The sequence below is a fragment of the Leptodactylus fuscus genome, chromosome 4, assembly GCF_031893055.1.
Source record: "Leptodactylus fuscus isolate aLepFus1 chromosome 4, aLepFus1.hap2, whole genome shotgun sequence".
Lineage (NCBI taxonomy): Eukaryota > Metazoa > Chordata > Amphibia > Anura > Leptodactylidae > Leptodactylus > Leptodactylus fuscus.
In genome coordinates, this window is record NC_134268.1 from 35,300,355 (window position 1) to 35,318,322 (window position 17,968).

The window sequence follows — 17,968 nt, forward strand, 5'->3', positions numbered from 1 at the left end:
GATTTTGAGGCGGATTCCACCTTAAAATCCTGACCAAAAAACTCAGCCTTAGGGTGAATTCACACTGAGTAAACGCTAGCTTATTCTGAACGTAAAACACGTTCAGAATAAGCGGCGTCTAAAGCAGCTCCATTCATTTCTATGGGAGCGGGGATACGAGCGCTCCCCATAGAAATGAATGGGCTGCTTCTTTCACTCCGTGCAGTCCCATTGAAGTGAATGGGGAGTGCCGGCGTGTACGCTCCGGCATGAGCAGAGCTTGCCGTATACGCCGGCACTTCCCATTCACTTCAATGGGACTGCACGGAGTGAAAGAAGCAGCCCATTCATTTCTATGGGGAGCGCTCGTATCCCCGCTCCCATAGAAATGAATGGAGCTGCTTTAGACGCCGCTTATTCTGAACGGGTTTTACGTTCAGAATAAGCTAGCGTTTACTCAGTGTGAATTCACCCTTAGGGTGCATGCACACTGAGTAACGCCGGGCGTGTATGAGAGCCGTACACGCCGGCGTTACAGCAGGGCTGCCAAGCACTTCCCATTCACTTCAATGGGAGCGCTCGTAAACGCCGCTGTTACGAGCGCTCCCATTGAAGTGAATGGGAAGTGCTCGGCAGCCCTGCTGTAACGCCGGCGTGTACGGCTCTCATACACGCCCGGCGTTACGTAGTGTGAATGCACCCTTAGACTGTGCCCCACGTGTTGTAAACGTCATGGACTTTCTGTGAAAACACCAAGGGGAAAACTGTGATGCATTGCTTCCATGGTTTTTCCCCCAGCGCTTTTTTACTGCGACCTGCTACGTGGGGCCTTAGACTTAAAGGGTTTAACCAAATTAGTCAAACATTTTTTAAAAATATAAATGATTACAAATTTTGCAGAATTTTAAGGACTTTCTCTTATTGTGTGTTGCCACGATCATTTGCCAGTGGATGTGATCATGAATGCAGGAGCTTTCTATGGTGTGAGACTTGTCAGAAACCCAGCCATGATGTCCTTATTGTGGACAGGTGATCAGGCAGGGACACTACATGTATGAGAAGATAACCAGACCACAATAAGGACATCATGGCCGGTTAACAGGAGGACAATACAGGTATGAGAAGATAACCCGGACACAATAAGGACATCATGGCTGGTTATCAGGAGGACACTACATGTATGAGAAGATAACCTGACCACAATAAGGACATCATGGCTGGTTATCAGGAGGACACTACAGGTATGAGAAGATAACCCGGACACAATAAGGACATCATGGCTGATTATCAGGAGGACACTACATGTATGAGAAGATAACCCGGACACAATAAGGACATCATGGCTGGTTATCAGGAGGACACTACATGTATGAGAAGATAACCTGACCACAATAAGGACATCATGGCTGGTTATCAGGAGGACACTACAGGTATGAGAAGATAACCCGGACACAATAAGGACATCATGGCTGATTATCAGGAGGACACTACATGTATGAGAAGATAACCTGACCACAATAAGGACATCATGGCTGGTTATCAGGAGGACAATACAGGTATGAGAGGATAACCCGACTACAATAAGGACATCATGGCTGGTTATCAGGAGGACACTACATGTATGAGAAGATAACCCGGACGCAATAAGGACATCATGGCTGGTTATCAGGAGGACACTACATGTATGAGAAGATAACCCGACCACAATAAGGACATCATGGCTGGTTATCAGGAGGACACCACATGTATGAGAAGATAACCCGACCACAATAAGGACATCATGGCTGGTTATCAGGAGGACACTACATGTATGAGAAGATAACCCGGACACAGTAAGGACATCATGGCTGGGTTTCTGACAAGTCTCAGACCACAGAAAATTTCGGCATTCACAGTCGTATCCATTGACAACAGATGAAGCTAGCATTTTCCATAAAGGTATAATAGAAGCAGAAAGTCCACAGATGAAACCTGAACATATTTTCTGTGGAAAGACACTTTCAGAATTGGTTATTGCCAAGGAGCCTTATAATATGTGGAAATTGTCTAAAGCAGAGAATCCCTTCAATAATAATAGTCATCGTGTATTATAGTACATATTATTCTAAGACACTGACTGTGTTTTTATGTCTTCAAGCCATCTTAACAAGATGAAAAAACTGTATCTGGTGGTAACGGGTGACCAATACCTTCAGGCGGAGATCCTGGCAAGACTGACCCTGCTAGATACAAATCAGTGGCATGAGAACCATCTGCAAAAAGTCCAGGCCGAAATAGCCAAAGCACTGCTTCTGTACTGGTAAGAATAGGAAATGTCCGCATCACCTCACCACTTTCTATAGGGGTCTGTGTTCTTGCTTCACCAGCTTAAATGTCTCCATTTATTTTTAAGGGGCCCTAGATTTTCTTTGTCCAGTTCTGTAATGGCTAATAAAGTTGGTACTGATCTAAAATCGCGTTCTGATCGGCAGCTGAGGCCAAAGAAAGATGTTGACCCTTTTGCGCAGACGATAACTCTGTTACCCCTCAGACCCAAGTCCTGTATGCCGAGTATTGCCACCTCCAGTTCCCAGGTAGGTGCCCATGTTGTTCTGTGCTGCCCAGATTCCTTATCTTCGAATAAACTGGGGCATCTTTGGTACACATATAGAAACCTAGGACTATTGTTTGTTCATAAAGTTTTAGCAATTTTCATTGAAATCGTCCATTTTGACAAATTGTGTCTGGCCACCTAAAATTTAACTTCATCCCACACAGTTGTAGTTGGCCTCATACATAAGATTAGATTATTCTTAGGGTAATATGTTTCCCTCCTCCATCTTGCAGTAAAAAACCGAGTCCATTTGATCTAAGCATGCATGTAGGGAAGGTAGTGAGGTTTTCCAAGCTAAAAATCTCAATATCAGTTTGCTGGCTGTCCGACACCTGGCACCTCCATCGTACACAGAGAATGGAGCAGGAAGCAGAAAGCACTGTTCTCTGTATAGTGGATGAACTGAGTTACTGCAGTTTGGCTGCTATTCAAGTAAACAGGAGATGGTCTGTAGTAACCTGGTCTGGTCAATACATAAGCGACAGCGCTGTCTGCTTCCTGCTCCATTCTCTGTGTATATGATTCTGACAACAGCTGAATGGTGGGGTGCAAGGTGTTGGACCCTTACCAAACTGATATTTTTTCAGGCTAGAGAACTCCTTTGAAGTAAATAATTTCTAAGGTGTTGGCTAGCTCATTGCTTTATAAAAATAATAATTTAAACATATATTTTGGGGGAAGACAATGCTCATGATCCTGATACAGGGAGAAGAAAAGTGAAGAGTGAGTAGTAAGATAAGTGGTCTCCATGGGGAAGTTATGTGTGTGATCAAGTTCAGGCACCTTGTGAAAGCTAATATTTTGCGCCTTCCCATAAAAAATGTTTATATATATATATATATATATATATATATATATATATATATATATATATAGTACAGACCAAGAGTTTGGACACACCTTCTCATTCAAAGAGTTTTCTGTATTTTCATGTCTATGAGAATTGTACATTCACATTGAAGGCATCAAAACTATGAAGTAACACATGTAGAATTATATACTTAACAAAAAAGTGTGACACAACTGACAATCTGTCTTATATTCTCGGTTCTTCAAAGTAGCCACCTTTTGCTTTGATTCCTGCTTTGCACACTCTTGGTATTCTCTTGATGAGCTTCAAGAGGTAGTCACCTGAAATGGTTTTCACTTCATAGGTTTGCCCTGTCAGGTTTAATAAGTGGGATTTCTTGCCTTATAAATGGGGTTGGGACCATCAGGTGTTGTGCAGAAGTCAGGTGGATACACAGCTGATAGTCCTACTGAATAGACTGTTAGAATTTGTATTATGGCAAGAAAAAAGCAGCTAAGTAATGAAAAACTAGTGGGCATCGATACTTTAAGAAATGAAGGTCAGTCAGTCCAAAAAATTGGGAAAACTTTGAAAGTGTCCCCAAGTGCAGTTGCAAAAACCATCAAGCGCTACAAAGAAACTGGCTCACATGAGGACTGCCCCAGGAAAGGAAGACCAAGAGTCACCTCTGCTGCGGAGGATAAGTTCATCCGAGTCACCAGCCTCAGAAATCGCAGGTTAACAGCAGCTCAGATTAGAGACCAGGTGAATGCCACACAGAGTTCTAGGAGCAGACACATCTCTACAACTGTTAAGAGGAGACTTTGTGCAGCCACCGGCCTTCATGGTAAAATAGCTGCTAGAAAACCACTGCTAAGGACAGGCAACAAGCAGAAGAGAACACAAGGAATGGAAACTAGACCAGTGGAAATCTGTGCTTTGGTCTGATAAGTCCAAATTTGAGATTTTTGGTTTCAACCACTGTGTCTTTGTGCGACGCAGAAAAGGTGAACGGATGGACTCTACATGCCTGGTTCCCATCGTGAAGCATGGAGGAGGAGGTGTGATGGTGTGGGGGTGCCAAGCTGGTGACACTGTTGGGGATTTATTCAAAATTGAAGGCATACTGACCCAGCATGGCTACCACAGCATCTTGCAGCGGCATGCTATTACATCCGGTTTGCATTTAGTTGGACCATCATTTATTTTTCAACAGGACAATGACCCCATACACACCTCCAGGCTGTGTAAGGGCTATTTGACCAAGAAAGAGAGTGATGGGATGCTACACCAGATGACGTGGCCTCCACAGGTACCAGACCTGAACCCAATCGAGATGGTTTGGGTGAGCTGGACCGCAGAGTGAAGGCAAAAGGGCCAACAAGTGCTAAGAATCTCTGGGAACTGCTTCATGACTGTTGGGAGACCATTTCAGGTGACTACCTCTTGAAGCTCATGAAGAGAATGCCAAGAGTGTGCAAAGCAGTAATGAAAGCAAAAGGTGGCTACTGAAGAACTGAGAATATCAGACATATTTTCAGTTGTTTCACACTTTTTTTGTTAAGTATATAATTCCACATGTGGTAATTCATAGTTTTGATGCCTTCTTTGTGAATCTACAGTCAATAGTCATGAAAATACAGAAAACTCTTTGAATGAGAAGGTGTGTCCAAACTTTTGGTCTGTACTGTATATATATATATATATATGCAAAAAAACAGGTTAAGGAGCACAAACGTGTTGTCTTAGAAGATGAGGGGGTAGAGATCCTTAGGGGTCTATGGCAAGGACATGGTAGGGTTGAGTTAGGCAGATCACTAAGGGCACTTCCTATAGTTTAAAGGAATCCATCGCCCAAATGACTAGGTAGGGACAATCTGCCATGTACAGCCACACAGGTCGCGCACCCCTTAGGTTGGCTTTGTATTTTATCTTTATGAAGGTAAAATTATCTAGGATAAAATGCAGTTTTTGATAAAAAAATAAATAAATAAAAAAATATAAAAATATATATATATATATATATATATACAGGGTGCTAAGGGTGCTGCGGAATATGTTGGTGCTATACAAGTAATGGGAAATAGGTAGCGTATTTATAAGTAAAATATTCTACATTGCCTTATATTATGTTAATTGTATATTTTTATTACTTTTATAGTTGAATGAAAAGAACGAAGGATATCCTAAAATGATTAAAAGTGCCTCCTCTCCTAGACTGTCTGGAAGACTGATATCTGCAAAGTTATTGCCACAGAAAAGACAAATAAGGAGCTTACCTGGCAGTGCAGTACTGGCTCATGTGAACAGGTGACATAGTGACCTTCATCTGGTTAAGGTTGACTAACAAACATTAGAATAAGGATAGACAGGGATCTTTGTCTGTGCAATGGGAGTCATGACAAAATTACCATGTAGACCCAAATATAAACGACTTAGACATCCTCCCAAAACAAACCCTATATGTAATCCTGTTGAGATCCAGGGGTGTAGCTATAGGGGATACAGAAGTAACAATCACTACCAGGCACTGGAGCCTAAGGGGGCAACATAAGAAGACACCAGAATTATAGATAGTACATGGTATGTCAAAAAAATGAAGTGAAAATAGAAATGTAAATCCCTTCAATATTCGGCGTGACCTTTACCCTTTGGAGGAGGAGTCCTGATCTTAACATTGTCCAGTCTGTCTGGGATGACATAAAGAGACAGAAGGATTGGAGCAAGCCTACATCTACAGACTTGTGCTTAGTTCTCCAATAACCTCTGTGCCACGTTCTGCCAAAAACTGTCTGCAAGTATCAAGAAGAACTGAAGGAAGGCAAAGGGCAAAGGTCACACCGAATATTGATGGGATTTACATTTCTCTTTACTGCATTCACTTGATTTTGTATAAACTATGAACATTTCTATTTGTGAAAGCATTCCTATTTTGTAGCATTGCCCCCTGTCTAAAACTTGTTCACAGTACGATCTAAAAGGCACTGTTGTACATGACTCCACCCGATCTGTTACTTAGTGTTATGAGTGTAATAGGGCACATGTATCAGATGTCACATCCATAAAAGAGATCATAAGTCAGGTCAGAGCTGTATAAGTGTAACTGGATGTTTTATGGTATATAATATTTTTATTTATTTCTATTTAATTAGGACACAGATTAGACCTTTGAGCTCAAGACCCGCAACTGTGCATACAAATGTGGTTAAGGAAAGAGCGGGATCAAAGTCTTATCACAGTGGTATGGAACACGACGCCCTATCAGTAAGTGCACATTTACTTTAGGCTTTCTAAAATGTACATTTATTTTCTGGAAACACATACACATGTTTACATGTTTATTACCATGTTTAAATGTTCATGAATATACATGCATCCAAGATTTAACCCCTTCCTTTCATAACAAATTTTCAATTTTCATTTTTTATCTCCTCTCCTGCCAAAAGATATAATTTTGTTTTTTTTTCATTCATAGATGTAGGAGGGCTTGTTTTTTTTCAGGACAAGTTGCATTTTTACTGGCACTATTTGATATTCCATACAATGTATTTCAAAATGGTAAAAAAAAAATAATATTATTTGTGGGGTGAGATGTGGAAAAAAATGCAATACCAACTTTCCATTTTTTGGGTTATTCACTGTCACTGTCACTTGTTTGTTTGGTTTTTTTGCAGGTTAGGTGTTGTTTCTGTTGAGACCTTTTTAGGGGTTCATACAGTGGCGTAACTAGGAATGGCGAACCATTGACATGGCCCCCTCCCAAACACCCCACCGACCGACCGCCCCCTTTCCCCCTCGCCTTCCAGGCATTGCAGAAAAAAATCAGCACAAATATGAGCGTTTTTGAAAATCTCAGCATTTTAATTAGGGTCCATTCACACGGAGGAAAATGGCGCTAGCAGAAAAAGGAACCCATTGAAGTCAATTTGAGGTTTTTTTTTTCAGCGCTGAAATTCCACACCATTTTACTCCGTGTGAATGGACTCATATACCTATGGAAACGTTGACATTTGCACTTGTTTGATTTCTCAATGATGGCATATATAATTCTCAGCAATACTTCTGTATTGCAATGTATTGTGCATTGAATAGCACTCAGTTACACCCTGTCTGAGACATGGTGTAAAAAGATGGCAGGCCTAGGAGCCCTCACTGGGTCCCCAGCCACCATGATAACTCATATATACAATTGCTGAAATACAATGGTCCTGTCAATGCTATTGCTATGTATGGAAAAGGCTCAGCTCCTGAACCTCCTATACTCAACTCTTTGGCTGAGTTCACACAGAGTTTTTTGGTCAGGAATTTGGTCAGGAATCCGCCTGAGGGTAAGTTCACACAGAGATTTTTGGTCAGGATTTTGAGGCTGTATTCACCTCAAAATCCTGACCAAAAAGACGGCTCCCATTGAAATCAATAGGAGCCACTCAGGAGCTTTTTCCAAGAGACAGCATAAGTGAGGTGCTCATTCTTCAGGACATTTCGCCTTGCGATTCTGCCTGAAGACAAACCCTCCTCCGGACTAGGGCCATTCATTGGCCCTAATTTGGAGTGGAGTGCGTGGCTGGATACCGGTGCAGTGCACCAGCTTTCAGTCGCGGCTACCCGTTTTTTGGAGGCCGCCTCAGGTTCTAGTCCAAAAAACCCAGTCTGAACTTACCCTAAAAATCAGCCTCCAAAAAAAGCCTCCCAGTAGAGTTCTATTGTGAGTCTTTTTTTGGAGCAGGATTCCTGACCAAATTCCTGACCAAAAAACTCAGTGTGAACTCAGCCTTAGGTGTTTTTTGAGGTGTTTTCTGTCAAAAAATGCCTAAAAAAACGCTAGTAGTTTTGCCACCATCCATTGATTTTAATTGATATTTTCAGGCAGAAAATGCCTGAAGAATGGACACGTCGCTTCTTTTTTCAGCTAGCGGGGGAAAAAAAGCAGGTTACATAGGACTGTATAGTGAGGCGGTTTTTTGGAGGAGGATTTTCAGGCGGATTCCGCTCTGAAAAACATAAAAAAAGAAAAACATAAAAAAACACTGTTACTCACCTATCTCCCGCCTCCGCTGTCGGCCTCCACTCCCTCCGCTGTGCTTTCAGCCTCTGCTGTCGGCCATCTTCAATGACGTCAGACGTCACATGACCCGGCACTCAGGCCGGGGTCATGAAACGTCAGACGACTAGGCCTGAGGCCTGCCCGGATCGTGGAGAGGTAAGTAACAGTGTTTCTTATGTTTCTTACCTCTCCCGGGCCTCCAATCATTATACTATGTTATTTTACCATATTTGTTGCTCTTATTCTAAAAATAGCCCCTTTAACAATCTTCTCAGATAGCGTAGCTATTACTCTTTATGGCAGAGATTGGACATACTTTTATTACAGAGACACGGAAGTTTACTACCATACTGGGATATGACTTAATATCAATTGGTTCATTGCCCAAAGCAACACCAGAAAAACTATTGGATTTTATTTTTTTGCTTTTCCAAGAATAAATGATTGCGATGTGAATTTTCCTCTCGGCGCTGCCCGGGGCCATCCATGACATGCAGCCTTAAAATAGTGTAAAATGGAAAGATCTGAGACAAGCGTAAACTGACTCCCTGATGGGGTAGGACTATGATCTGTGATAAATTGTCAATCTATACCGTATATAAACCTACAACTTCTGGTATTGATTGAGCATTCCTAGAATATGAGACTATAGTTCTATCAACAATTAATAATTGTTAGAGCGTTGTGTGTGAATAGTTGGAGGCTTATACAGCTTGCTACAAATCCCAACTGCTTAAAGATGGATTATGGGGATCTAGGGAAGTGATGACTGTCTTCTTGAGATCGTGAAAACACTGCCAGGGTGGGAGTTCTAGCCCAGGTCAAATAGCCGCTCGTGATCCTTGGTGCGATTCCATATTTTACTAGCATATGCTGCTACTCTGGTCTCGTGCCATGGACTCGTCCCCCTGACAACTGTGCTCAGACACTTTTCAATACAAACATCAGCGTTAAACTCATGACCTCATAGGATTACTTGAATGTACTACAAATAAACTCCTCGCCAGTACAAATAATCCATCCCCAAGTAAAATTTGATTCCATCGGTTTCTTAATCTGGATTTAGGTCTTCCAGGAAGAAAAATTAATTTACATTACAAATTTTTGCGCTTAAGTATTTTCACCCAGAAGTGCATGTACGTCAGGGAGGTTAAGATTGTTTGCAGGTTTGCTTTTACTGTTAATATCTTCTGAGTGACTTCATTTTGTAGAAAATTAGAGTACACCCTCCAGCAAGTAAGCATTGTACGTGGAGGAAGTATCACATCACCGTTTATTTACATCAAGTGGAATAGAACAGAACGAATTTATAACCCGAGTGTTAAAGGACAGCTTGTGAGCAACAAAGAACCCTGCCAAGTGTTCCCGCTAGATGGGGATAGTGCCCTAAAAATGACTCATAAGGGATAACACTGAAATGAACACCCTAAATGGAGCATCACTATTTAAGGGAGCACTCTAACAATTTATTTATGTATTTCTATATAGCATAGCCTGGGCTCTATTAAAAGATAAAGAATAATGTAGAGGACCTTGTGTACGCCTTGGGTGTAATTGTATAATTTGGCATTCCATTAATGGGTTGGCCGCCATCCTTTTCTCTTCCACTTGTATGGCTCCTATAATGCATCCTACATTTCCTATTATCTTTCTGGTTTTGCAAAAAATGAGAAAACCATTTTTTTTTTATTGTCGATTGTGAGCCCATTTAGGGACATTTACATTTTTTTTACCTATCAGTATGTCTTCGTAGAAAGGGAGGAAAGCCCCGCAATCACGGGGAGAACATACAAACTCCTTGCAGATGTTGTTCCTGGCAGCATTCAAACCCAGAACTCTAGCGCTGCAAGGCTGTAGTGCTAACCACTGAGCCACCGTGTTGCCCCAAAACAAAATCTTAACTAAAGGCAGCAATGATGTAAAACTTCTGAGCCCTAACACACAACAGAATTTCAGTGTATCCAGGGCCATTTTAATACATAATGGGGTCCTGTTCATCTTTTTTTGTAATTGAGCACCCCCCCAACATAAATTAATTTCCCAATAACTAGCCTAAGGATACAGAAAGAGTTGAAATCACTGCTTGCCACCTGAAGTAATGGCACAGCTCTTGAATTGAGCAAAAAAAGAAGAGAGGCACCGAGCCGACCTTGGTGTAGTATTTTTTTTAAACAAAAAGTCCGGGTAAGCAGAAACAAATGGCCGCTCACCTGGTGGGGTTGTGTGAGACACAACCACCTCTATAGTGTATCTCAGGACTGGATGGCACAGGTAAACGTGGGCGGCAGCTGGATATACGTCTGGGAGAGGTCAAGGCAACGATATTGGGGGTGGACCTTCTCACTCGAGTGGAGAACAGAAGAACCGCGCTCGCCCGGGTAAATCAACAAACTTTAATTGTACAACGCGTTTCGAGCTTATCTTGCTCTTTCTCAAGTGCATACAGATAACCTTCCCACAGTGGATGATGGGTGAGAATTGAGGAACTGTTCCCACTTGTTCCGGAGGGGATGCCCACAGCTATAGGGTCTGCTAGTTATGGCCTGAGTGTATCCTATATGTTGCAGCTTATTCCTGTCTCCCCTGTCTCTGGATTGTTTCCCCTGTGAGTTCTTAGAAGCAGGAAGCATAGGACAGCAGAGTGAAACAGCATCTATTGGGATACACTGGAGATTCTGCACACAGCACTCAGAGAGCATATCTAGAAAATGTGAATCATGGGACTTTTATAACTCTGCAGCTAATTACTGTATGGACTTATGTATTATGGCATTGCACTCCTGTTCTCTTACGTCCTATATAATAGCACACTATTCATGGATGAACATATAGAAGTACATGGGAGGTTGAGGATAGTTGAAGAGGTGTGAGAGTGACCAGGAAAGATTTTAAAGATGCAATTCCAAGAAAGTCATCTAGTTATCAGAAATTGTAGAAGACATGTATATGTTCTCCTTGTTTGGGCTCAGTTGACACTTAACATGAATAGGGATATTAGATTGCAAGCTGTATAATGAATGTATTAGGATCAACATGAATGAATACGCCTTGTGTAACACTCTATTTGTGGTAACTTTGTGGTATTTGGAAGGAAACTGGTTCATTTACAGATAAATCATGGTGTACTGCTTGGTTACAGAGCCCAGATACAAACGACGATGTTCTGAGGAGCTCCAAGATGGAGGAAATGTTACAAGCTCTACATCTGGATTCTCGGGCTGGGTATTTCTTCACAACTTTTTGTCAGCAGTCAGGAAACAAGGTAAGCTAAAAAAAAAAAGAGACAAAAACTACGATCTTGTAATTGGGAAACTGTAGAGTGGGTTTGTACGGTTACATGAATATCCTGATCTAGAACATTGTTCCATTATACAGAGACCGCTCATTGTTATACGCCCAAGAGTTTGATAAACATCTGCAAGGAGTTTGTATGTTCTCCCCGTGTTTGCATGGATTTCCTCCCATACTCCAAAGACATACTGATAGGGAAAAAAAAAAGACTATGATAAACCATGAAAATCACAAGAATCTCTTTCTAGGTCTGAGTGTTATGATCCAAGCTCTGCTAGAAATCTTATTTATCTACAGCACTTTTTTCTCTGCATGATTCGTGCGGACTCCACGCAGAAAACACACGGACCCATTATAGTCTATAGGGTCTGTGTGGTTTCTTAGCAAACCGCTTTTTAATGCATTCGGAATTGCGTTCGGGGGTCCCCAAGCAGACTACCCAAATGGAATACCAAATGCATATGTGAACCAATACTGCGAATACTAGAACAAACACCAAAAAGGCAGTTGTCATAATGATAGTATGTAAAGTATTAGCTAAGTATGTTAATATTATTTTATTTCAGCTGTGGAAGAATGGCGTCCACTTCTGGTTTGATCTACAGTCCTATCATCACTTCTTCTACCAAGAGACCCTACAACCTTTTAAACTACGCAGACATTCCCAAGTAAGTGGTAAATCTTAGGAACGAGATGTTATGTGCCGAGTATGAGCAGATTGCATAATGTTCTTCATATTCTGTGATTCTTGTGAATTCCACTCAGGGAATATTGTCTTCATTAATGAGATGGACCCTTGTCTGAACCCAAAACATATGATGTATACCCCTATCAAATGTCACGTACCTCAATACAGGATTAATAGAAATTAAGCTTGTCTTTTATCACAAATCATCAGAGATATCAAAATCCAAAGATTTAAAGGAAAGCATAACTATGCAACTAGGAAACAGATTTTTGTAGAATATTATTTTGGTAATGCACTCACCCCTCAGGTTATACAAAGTAGGACAGGATCTCTTGGTGTCCAAAGTAGGAGTTGCAGTTTGCTCCTCTTTATTGGTTGCTGAGAACAGTCTAATATAGAGTCATTTTATGAAAAGCTCTCGGCTACCTCCTGCACGTCTATGGAAGTGAATGGGAGCAGAGATGTATCCCATCCAGCAGGAGCACACCTACAGTCACATTGAATTCACTATGGGGGCAAAACAACCCCCATTCTCAGGATTGATGACATTTCATTGACCAGACCCCCAATGATCAGCTATTTTTTCGCTGTCCTAGGGATTGAGGATACTTTTTGTGACATATGGGAAGAATCAGCATCAATTTTCTGTGTGTGACTGACTCTGATACTTCCATGCAGACTTTCTCATCCCACTACAAACTATGAAGAACACTTGTCAGTAGGACAAGGAAGCCTGCATCAAATATATTTGACTCTTCCCCCTATGCCAACTCAGTGAACAAATTTTTTATTTTTTTTTTAAAGGAGTTGTCCAGTTTCAGACCAATATTAAGAGACAAATGTAATTGTTTGTATAAAGAAAAAATGTACAATTTTCTAAGCTAATTTTTGTATCAGTTCCTTACGGTTTTCTAGATTTCTTTTTTTTTTTTTTTTCTTAAATGTAGGTTGTGAGCCCCATATAGGGATCATAATGTACATTTTTTTCCCTATCAGTATGTCTTTGTAGAATGGGAGGAAATCCACGCAAACACGGGGAGAACATCCAAACTCCTTGCAGATGTTGTTCCTGGGGGGATTTGAATCCAGGACTCAAGTGCTGCAAGTCTGCAGTGCTAACCACGGAGCCACCGTGTTGCCCCCGGTTTTCTAGATTTCTGCTTGCCATCATTCATTGTACTTACTCCCATGTCCCCCCTCCATCTCTGCCCCCAGATTCATGTCCCTCCATCTCTGCCCCCAGATTCATGTCCCCTCCATCTTTGCCCCCAGATTCATGTCCTCTCCATCTCTGCTCCCAGATTCATGTCCCCCTCCATCTCTGCCCCCAGATTCATGTCCTCTCCATCTCTGCCCCCAGATTCATGTCCCCCCATCTCTGCCCCCAGATTCATGTCCCCCCATCTCTGCCCCCAGATTCATGTCCCCTCTATCTCTGCCCCCAGATTCATGTCCCCCCATCTCTGCCTCCAGATTCATGCCCCCCATCTCTGCCCCCAGATTCATGTCCCCCATCTCTGCCCCCAGATTCATGTCCCCCCTCCATCTGTGCCCCCAGATTCATGTCCTCTCCATCTCTGCCCCCAGATTCATGTCCCCCATCTCTGCTCCCAGATTCATGTCCCCTCCATCTCTGCCCCCAGATTCATGTCCTCTCCATCTCTGCCCCCAGATTCATGTCCCCCATCTCTGCTCCCAGATTCATGTCCCCTCCATCTCTGCCCCCAGATTCATGTCCCCCCATCTCTGCTCCCAGATTCATGTCCTCTTCATGTCTGCCCCCAGTGTCATGCCATCCTCTCCTTCATCTGCCCCCAGTTTCACGTTCCACCTCCACATTAAACTTACCTTCTCCTTGTTCCCCCGCTGCACTCTGCGCGCCTCTCTCTCACTGGCGCACAGTTGTAGATGCGATGTGACGTCATCACATCGTGTCTACAAGCCAGTAGCCGGCTGCAGCGGCGAAGCGAGGAGCTGACCTGTGTCCTCTGGACGCAGATCTGAGTTGAAATCGGGACATACTTCCCTCCTACCGGGACCGCGGGACATGTCACCGGAATTGTGAATGTCCCGCGGAAATCGGGACGGTTGGGAGGTATGGTCATGTGATATATGGTCCATGGTCATGTGATGTACAGTCCATGGTCATGTGATGTACAGTCCATGGTCATGTGATGTATACAGAGGTGCACAGCTTGTTATAGTCACAGCACAGTATCACAGTATTTGCCTGGTAACGAGCTGTGCACCTGTGTGTATATCACATGACCATAGACTGTACATCACATGACCATGGATTGATTTTTATCCACTAGTCTAGAAAACAGTGAAGAATTGATACAGTAAGTGTATTGATAAATAGTACAGCTTTGATAGACATGCAGTATACATGGCCAAAAAGCATCATATTCTGGAAAAAAAAGAATTTAAAAGTTATTAAAAATACACAAAAAAAATAACAAGGAAAGAAAATTCAGTGAAGCGTTGCGATACATGCAGCTAATTCCTGTGTCCGCCTCTGGGTGACAGCAGATCTCCATATTACACATTACCACGCCACTGGACATCATTATTCGTAAAGTGACCTCTAAAATAAATACAGGAATCCTACACAGACCTCATGGCATTTACACACATGAGAATGTTCACAGACAGATCAGCCCGTTGGCCTGGATATTTACTTTTGTTCTTTAGATAGCTTTTTAAGCCCTTTGCAAATACAAAATTTGTTATTATTGGAACAAAAATGAGCGTTAATCTGATTCCTCACCAAAGCGGCTGCAAGCTAAGTGTTCACAATATCTGTGTTCGCCTCTGGCATAACACGGTGTCATGACTGATTTCTGTGAGAAAAATAATTACAATGGCTTTAGATATCGCAGGCACGTTACCAGCCTTCCTTCCAGGCCCAGAACACAAGTCTGCAGAGATGTTCTGGAAACGGTTCCAATTTCACTGATTCTGTGGCTTTTGACACATTTCTTGTGTTTCTGGCCGTTGCTGTATGGAAAGAGCACATCATTTTTTGGAATATTACCAGTAGCGAGAGATTGGGTTACAATAATAAGTCACGTCATGAAAACTTCTTGTGAAACACCTGTTCCTGGGCTGCAGAAAGATGGTCTGTATCTCACCTAGCACTGACTGAGCTAGGAAAAAAGGAAAATCTGATTTTTTTGGGAGCCTGTCACCTTTCCTGACCCAACTGATTCAGTAGATACAGGGTTAGGCAGGGAGGTATGGATGATCTGAAATAACAGTTACACACTCATTTTTCAACGAAACTCAAATCTTATTTTCTCAATGTGTAGCTTGTATGTTGCCATTACAAAAATCAAAGAAAAACAAAAGAAATTAAAACATTGATTACGGCCGAACATCGAGGGCTGGCTTCAACTGCTTGACGCACCCTTTCGATGTTTTCCGGGGTCCGTATCGTTTGGTCACCTCCTCGTGCAGTTCTGGATCTCAAAGAACCTGTTCGTTGAAAGTGATTCACCCACTTCATAATCGTGTCAAACTTCGGAACACGACCATGACGGCCAACGTTGAAATGATTCCGGAAACGTCTCTGTGTTTGAATGACAGAACGGCCCGTTCAATAAAGGTGTTTTCACGAACACACAATGCTCTATTGGCCACGTCTCCATTGCTACTGAAATGGCGGCTCCTGACGAGCAGATACCCCCACTCTTTATCCACTAAGGTTATCCCCACCTTGCGTGCTGCCCCATTCAAATCATCCATACCTCCCTACCTTACCCTGTACTTACATTAAAGTACCTTTTAATATAATGCTCGTGTTGTTCCTCTGTTATTCCTGTATATTTAAAGGGATTCTACCATTAAAACCCTTTTTCTTTTCGTTAACACATCAGAATAGCCTTAAGAAAGTCTATTCTTCTCCTACCTTTAGAAGTCGTCTCCAGCCCACCGGAGATGGGTATGGATCGGTATGCAAATGAGTTCTCTCGCAGCACTGGGGGCGGGCACCAGCGCTCAAACGGGAACCAGCGAGCACCGGCTGGGTTCACACTTCGACGCCTGCACAGTCGGCTCTGCCATCAGGCCTCATGCAGAGCCCATTGCAAATACGGTGACCATTTTTGTGGTCGCTTACACGAGCATGAGCAGAACACTCTGTAACGGCCACAAAAAAATGGCTGCTGGCATTTGCAGTCGGCTCTGCGTGAGGTCCAATGGCAAAGCTGACTGCGCAGGCGTTGAAGTGTGACCCCAGCCATCAGAAGATGAATGAAGAGGCGGTTGCTGAAGAAGATGGAGTCGTCGCTGGAGATATTTCTCTCGCAGCATTGGGGACGACCCCCAGTGCTGTATGAGCGCTGAGGCCTGCCCCTTGTGCTGCGAGAGAACTCATTTGCATACTGACAAAAACTGGGATTTTATCCAAACAGTGGGCTGGAGACGACTTCAAAAGGTAGGAGAACAATAGCCTTTCTTAAGGCTACTCCTACGTGTTAACGAGAAAAAAAAAGGGTTTTAATGGTAAAATCCCTTTAAGAATGTTTCAACAACTGGACTTACTTTTCTGCTTGTCAAAGCACTGTCAGCCTTGATAGGACAATGTCAGACACTGGTAACACCCACTTGTCAATCTAGTCAATAAATCTGGTACAGTTTCAGACTGTAGAGACTAAATTCTTACTTTCAGGTCTGAGGAGTCAGGAGGCCAAACGTCTTACTTGTGTTGAGCTGTCCTTGTTCTGGTCGAGGGAGGACCATTAAAATAGACAAGCAAACCACTACAATTGCGATTACGTACGGGAACTAACAGACTCTGTGAAGGGTGTCCATTGTTTTAAAACTGAAATCATCCACTGATTTCATACTGACATTGTGATGGAGTCACCTAATAAGCTATACACCTGAGGCTAGGTTCACATCTGCACTGGACTCTCTGTTGTTTGGGTCCACCCAGGGACCCGAATCATTGAGAACCGGACCGCCGGACAGCAGTTACCTGCAAACACTGGCAGACCTCATAGACTATAATGGGGTCCACTGGATGCTGCCTTTTTCACACTGGAAGAAAAATCTTCCAATGAGGAGTGTTCTCTGCGGCATAGTCTCCAATGGCACAGATATGAACTTAGCTTAATGAATTTTACATTATTTATAATTGTGTATTATAAATAAAAATGATCATTTTACCTTGAAGCTGAAGTCGCAGTTGCTAACTTTTTTCTGACTCTGACTCCACAGCCCTGCTTACATTTACCCAGTATTAGTACAGCTGCACAATATTCCATGTCTGATCTGACTCGTGATGTGTCTGAACTTTTGTTGCACCCATTGATGTTATTTGGCCTGGCAGTTTTACCCTGTATTTTCCCATTTAGTAAGTAATCTGCGCATGTAGTTATTGCCATGCACATAGCCTAACTTTTGGGACAGTTATCCTGCAAGGGAGCAGGGACTCCCAGCATTGTAGATGACTGCGAGGTTTGGAGTCCGGATCTCTGCACAGGGTTTGGAACAGGAAATTTGACCAATATATGAACTGGATTTCCTGTTCTGGAGGACTAAGGCCTTATACACATCTGCATTCAGGTTTCCGCTCAG

The 17,968-nt window shown here is 42.6% G+C and overlaps 1 protein-coding gene across 1 annotated transcript in view; it reads left to right on the top strand.

Moving 5' to 3' along the window:
* The window catches only part of RGS22 (regulator of G protein signaling 22), a 69,889-nt gene that overhangs the window by 18,488 nt on the left and 33,433 nt on the right, over nt 1–17,968 (top strand). The window contains exons 9-14 of the mRNA XM_075271954.1: nt 2,117–2,278; nt 2,372–2,552; nt 5,524–5,672; nt 6,515–6,626; nt 11,546–11,668; nt 12,264–12,365. Of these exons, the coding sequence (XP_075128055.1) occupies nt 2,117–2,278; nt 2,372–2,552; nt 5,524–5,672; nt 6,515–6,626; nt 11,546–11,668; nt 12,264–12,365 (829 nt within the window). The remainder of the gene's footprint in view (nt 1–2,116; nt 2,279–2,371; nt 2,553–5,523; nt 5,673–6,514; nt 6,627–11,545; nt 11,669–12,263; nt 12,366–17,968) is intronic.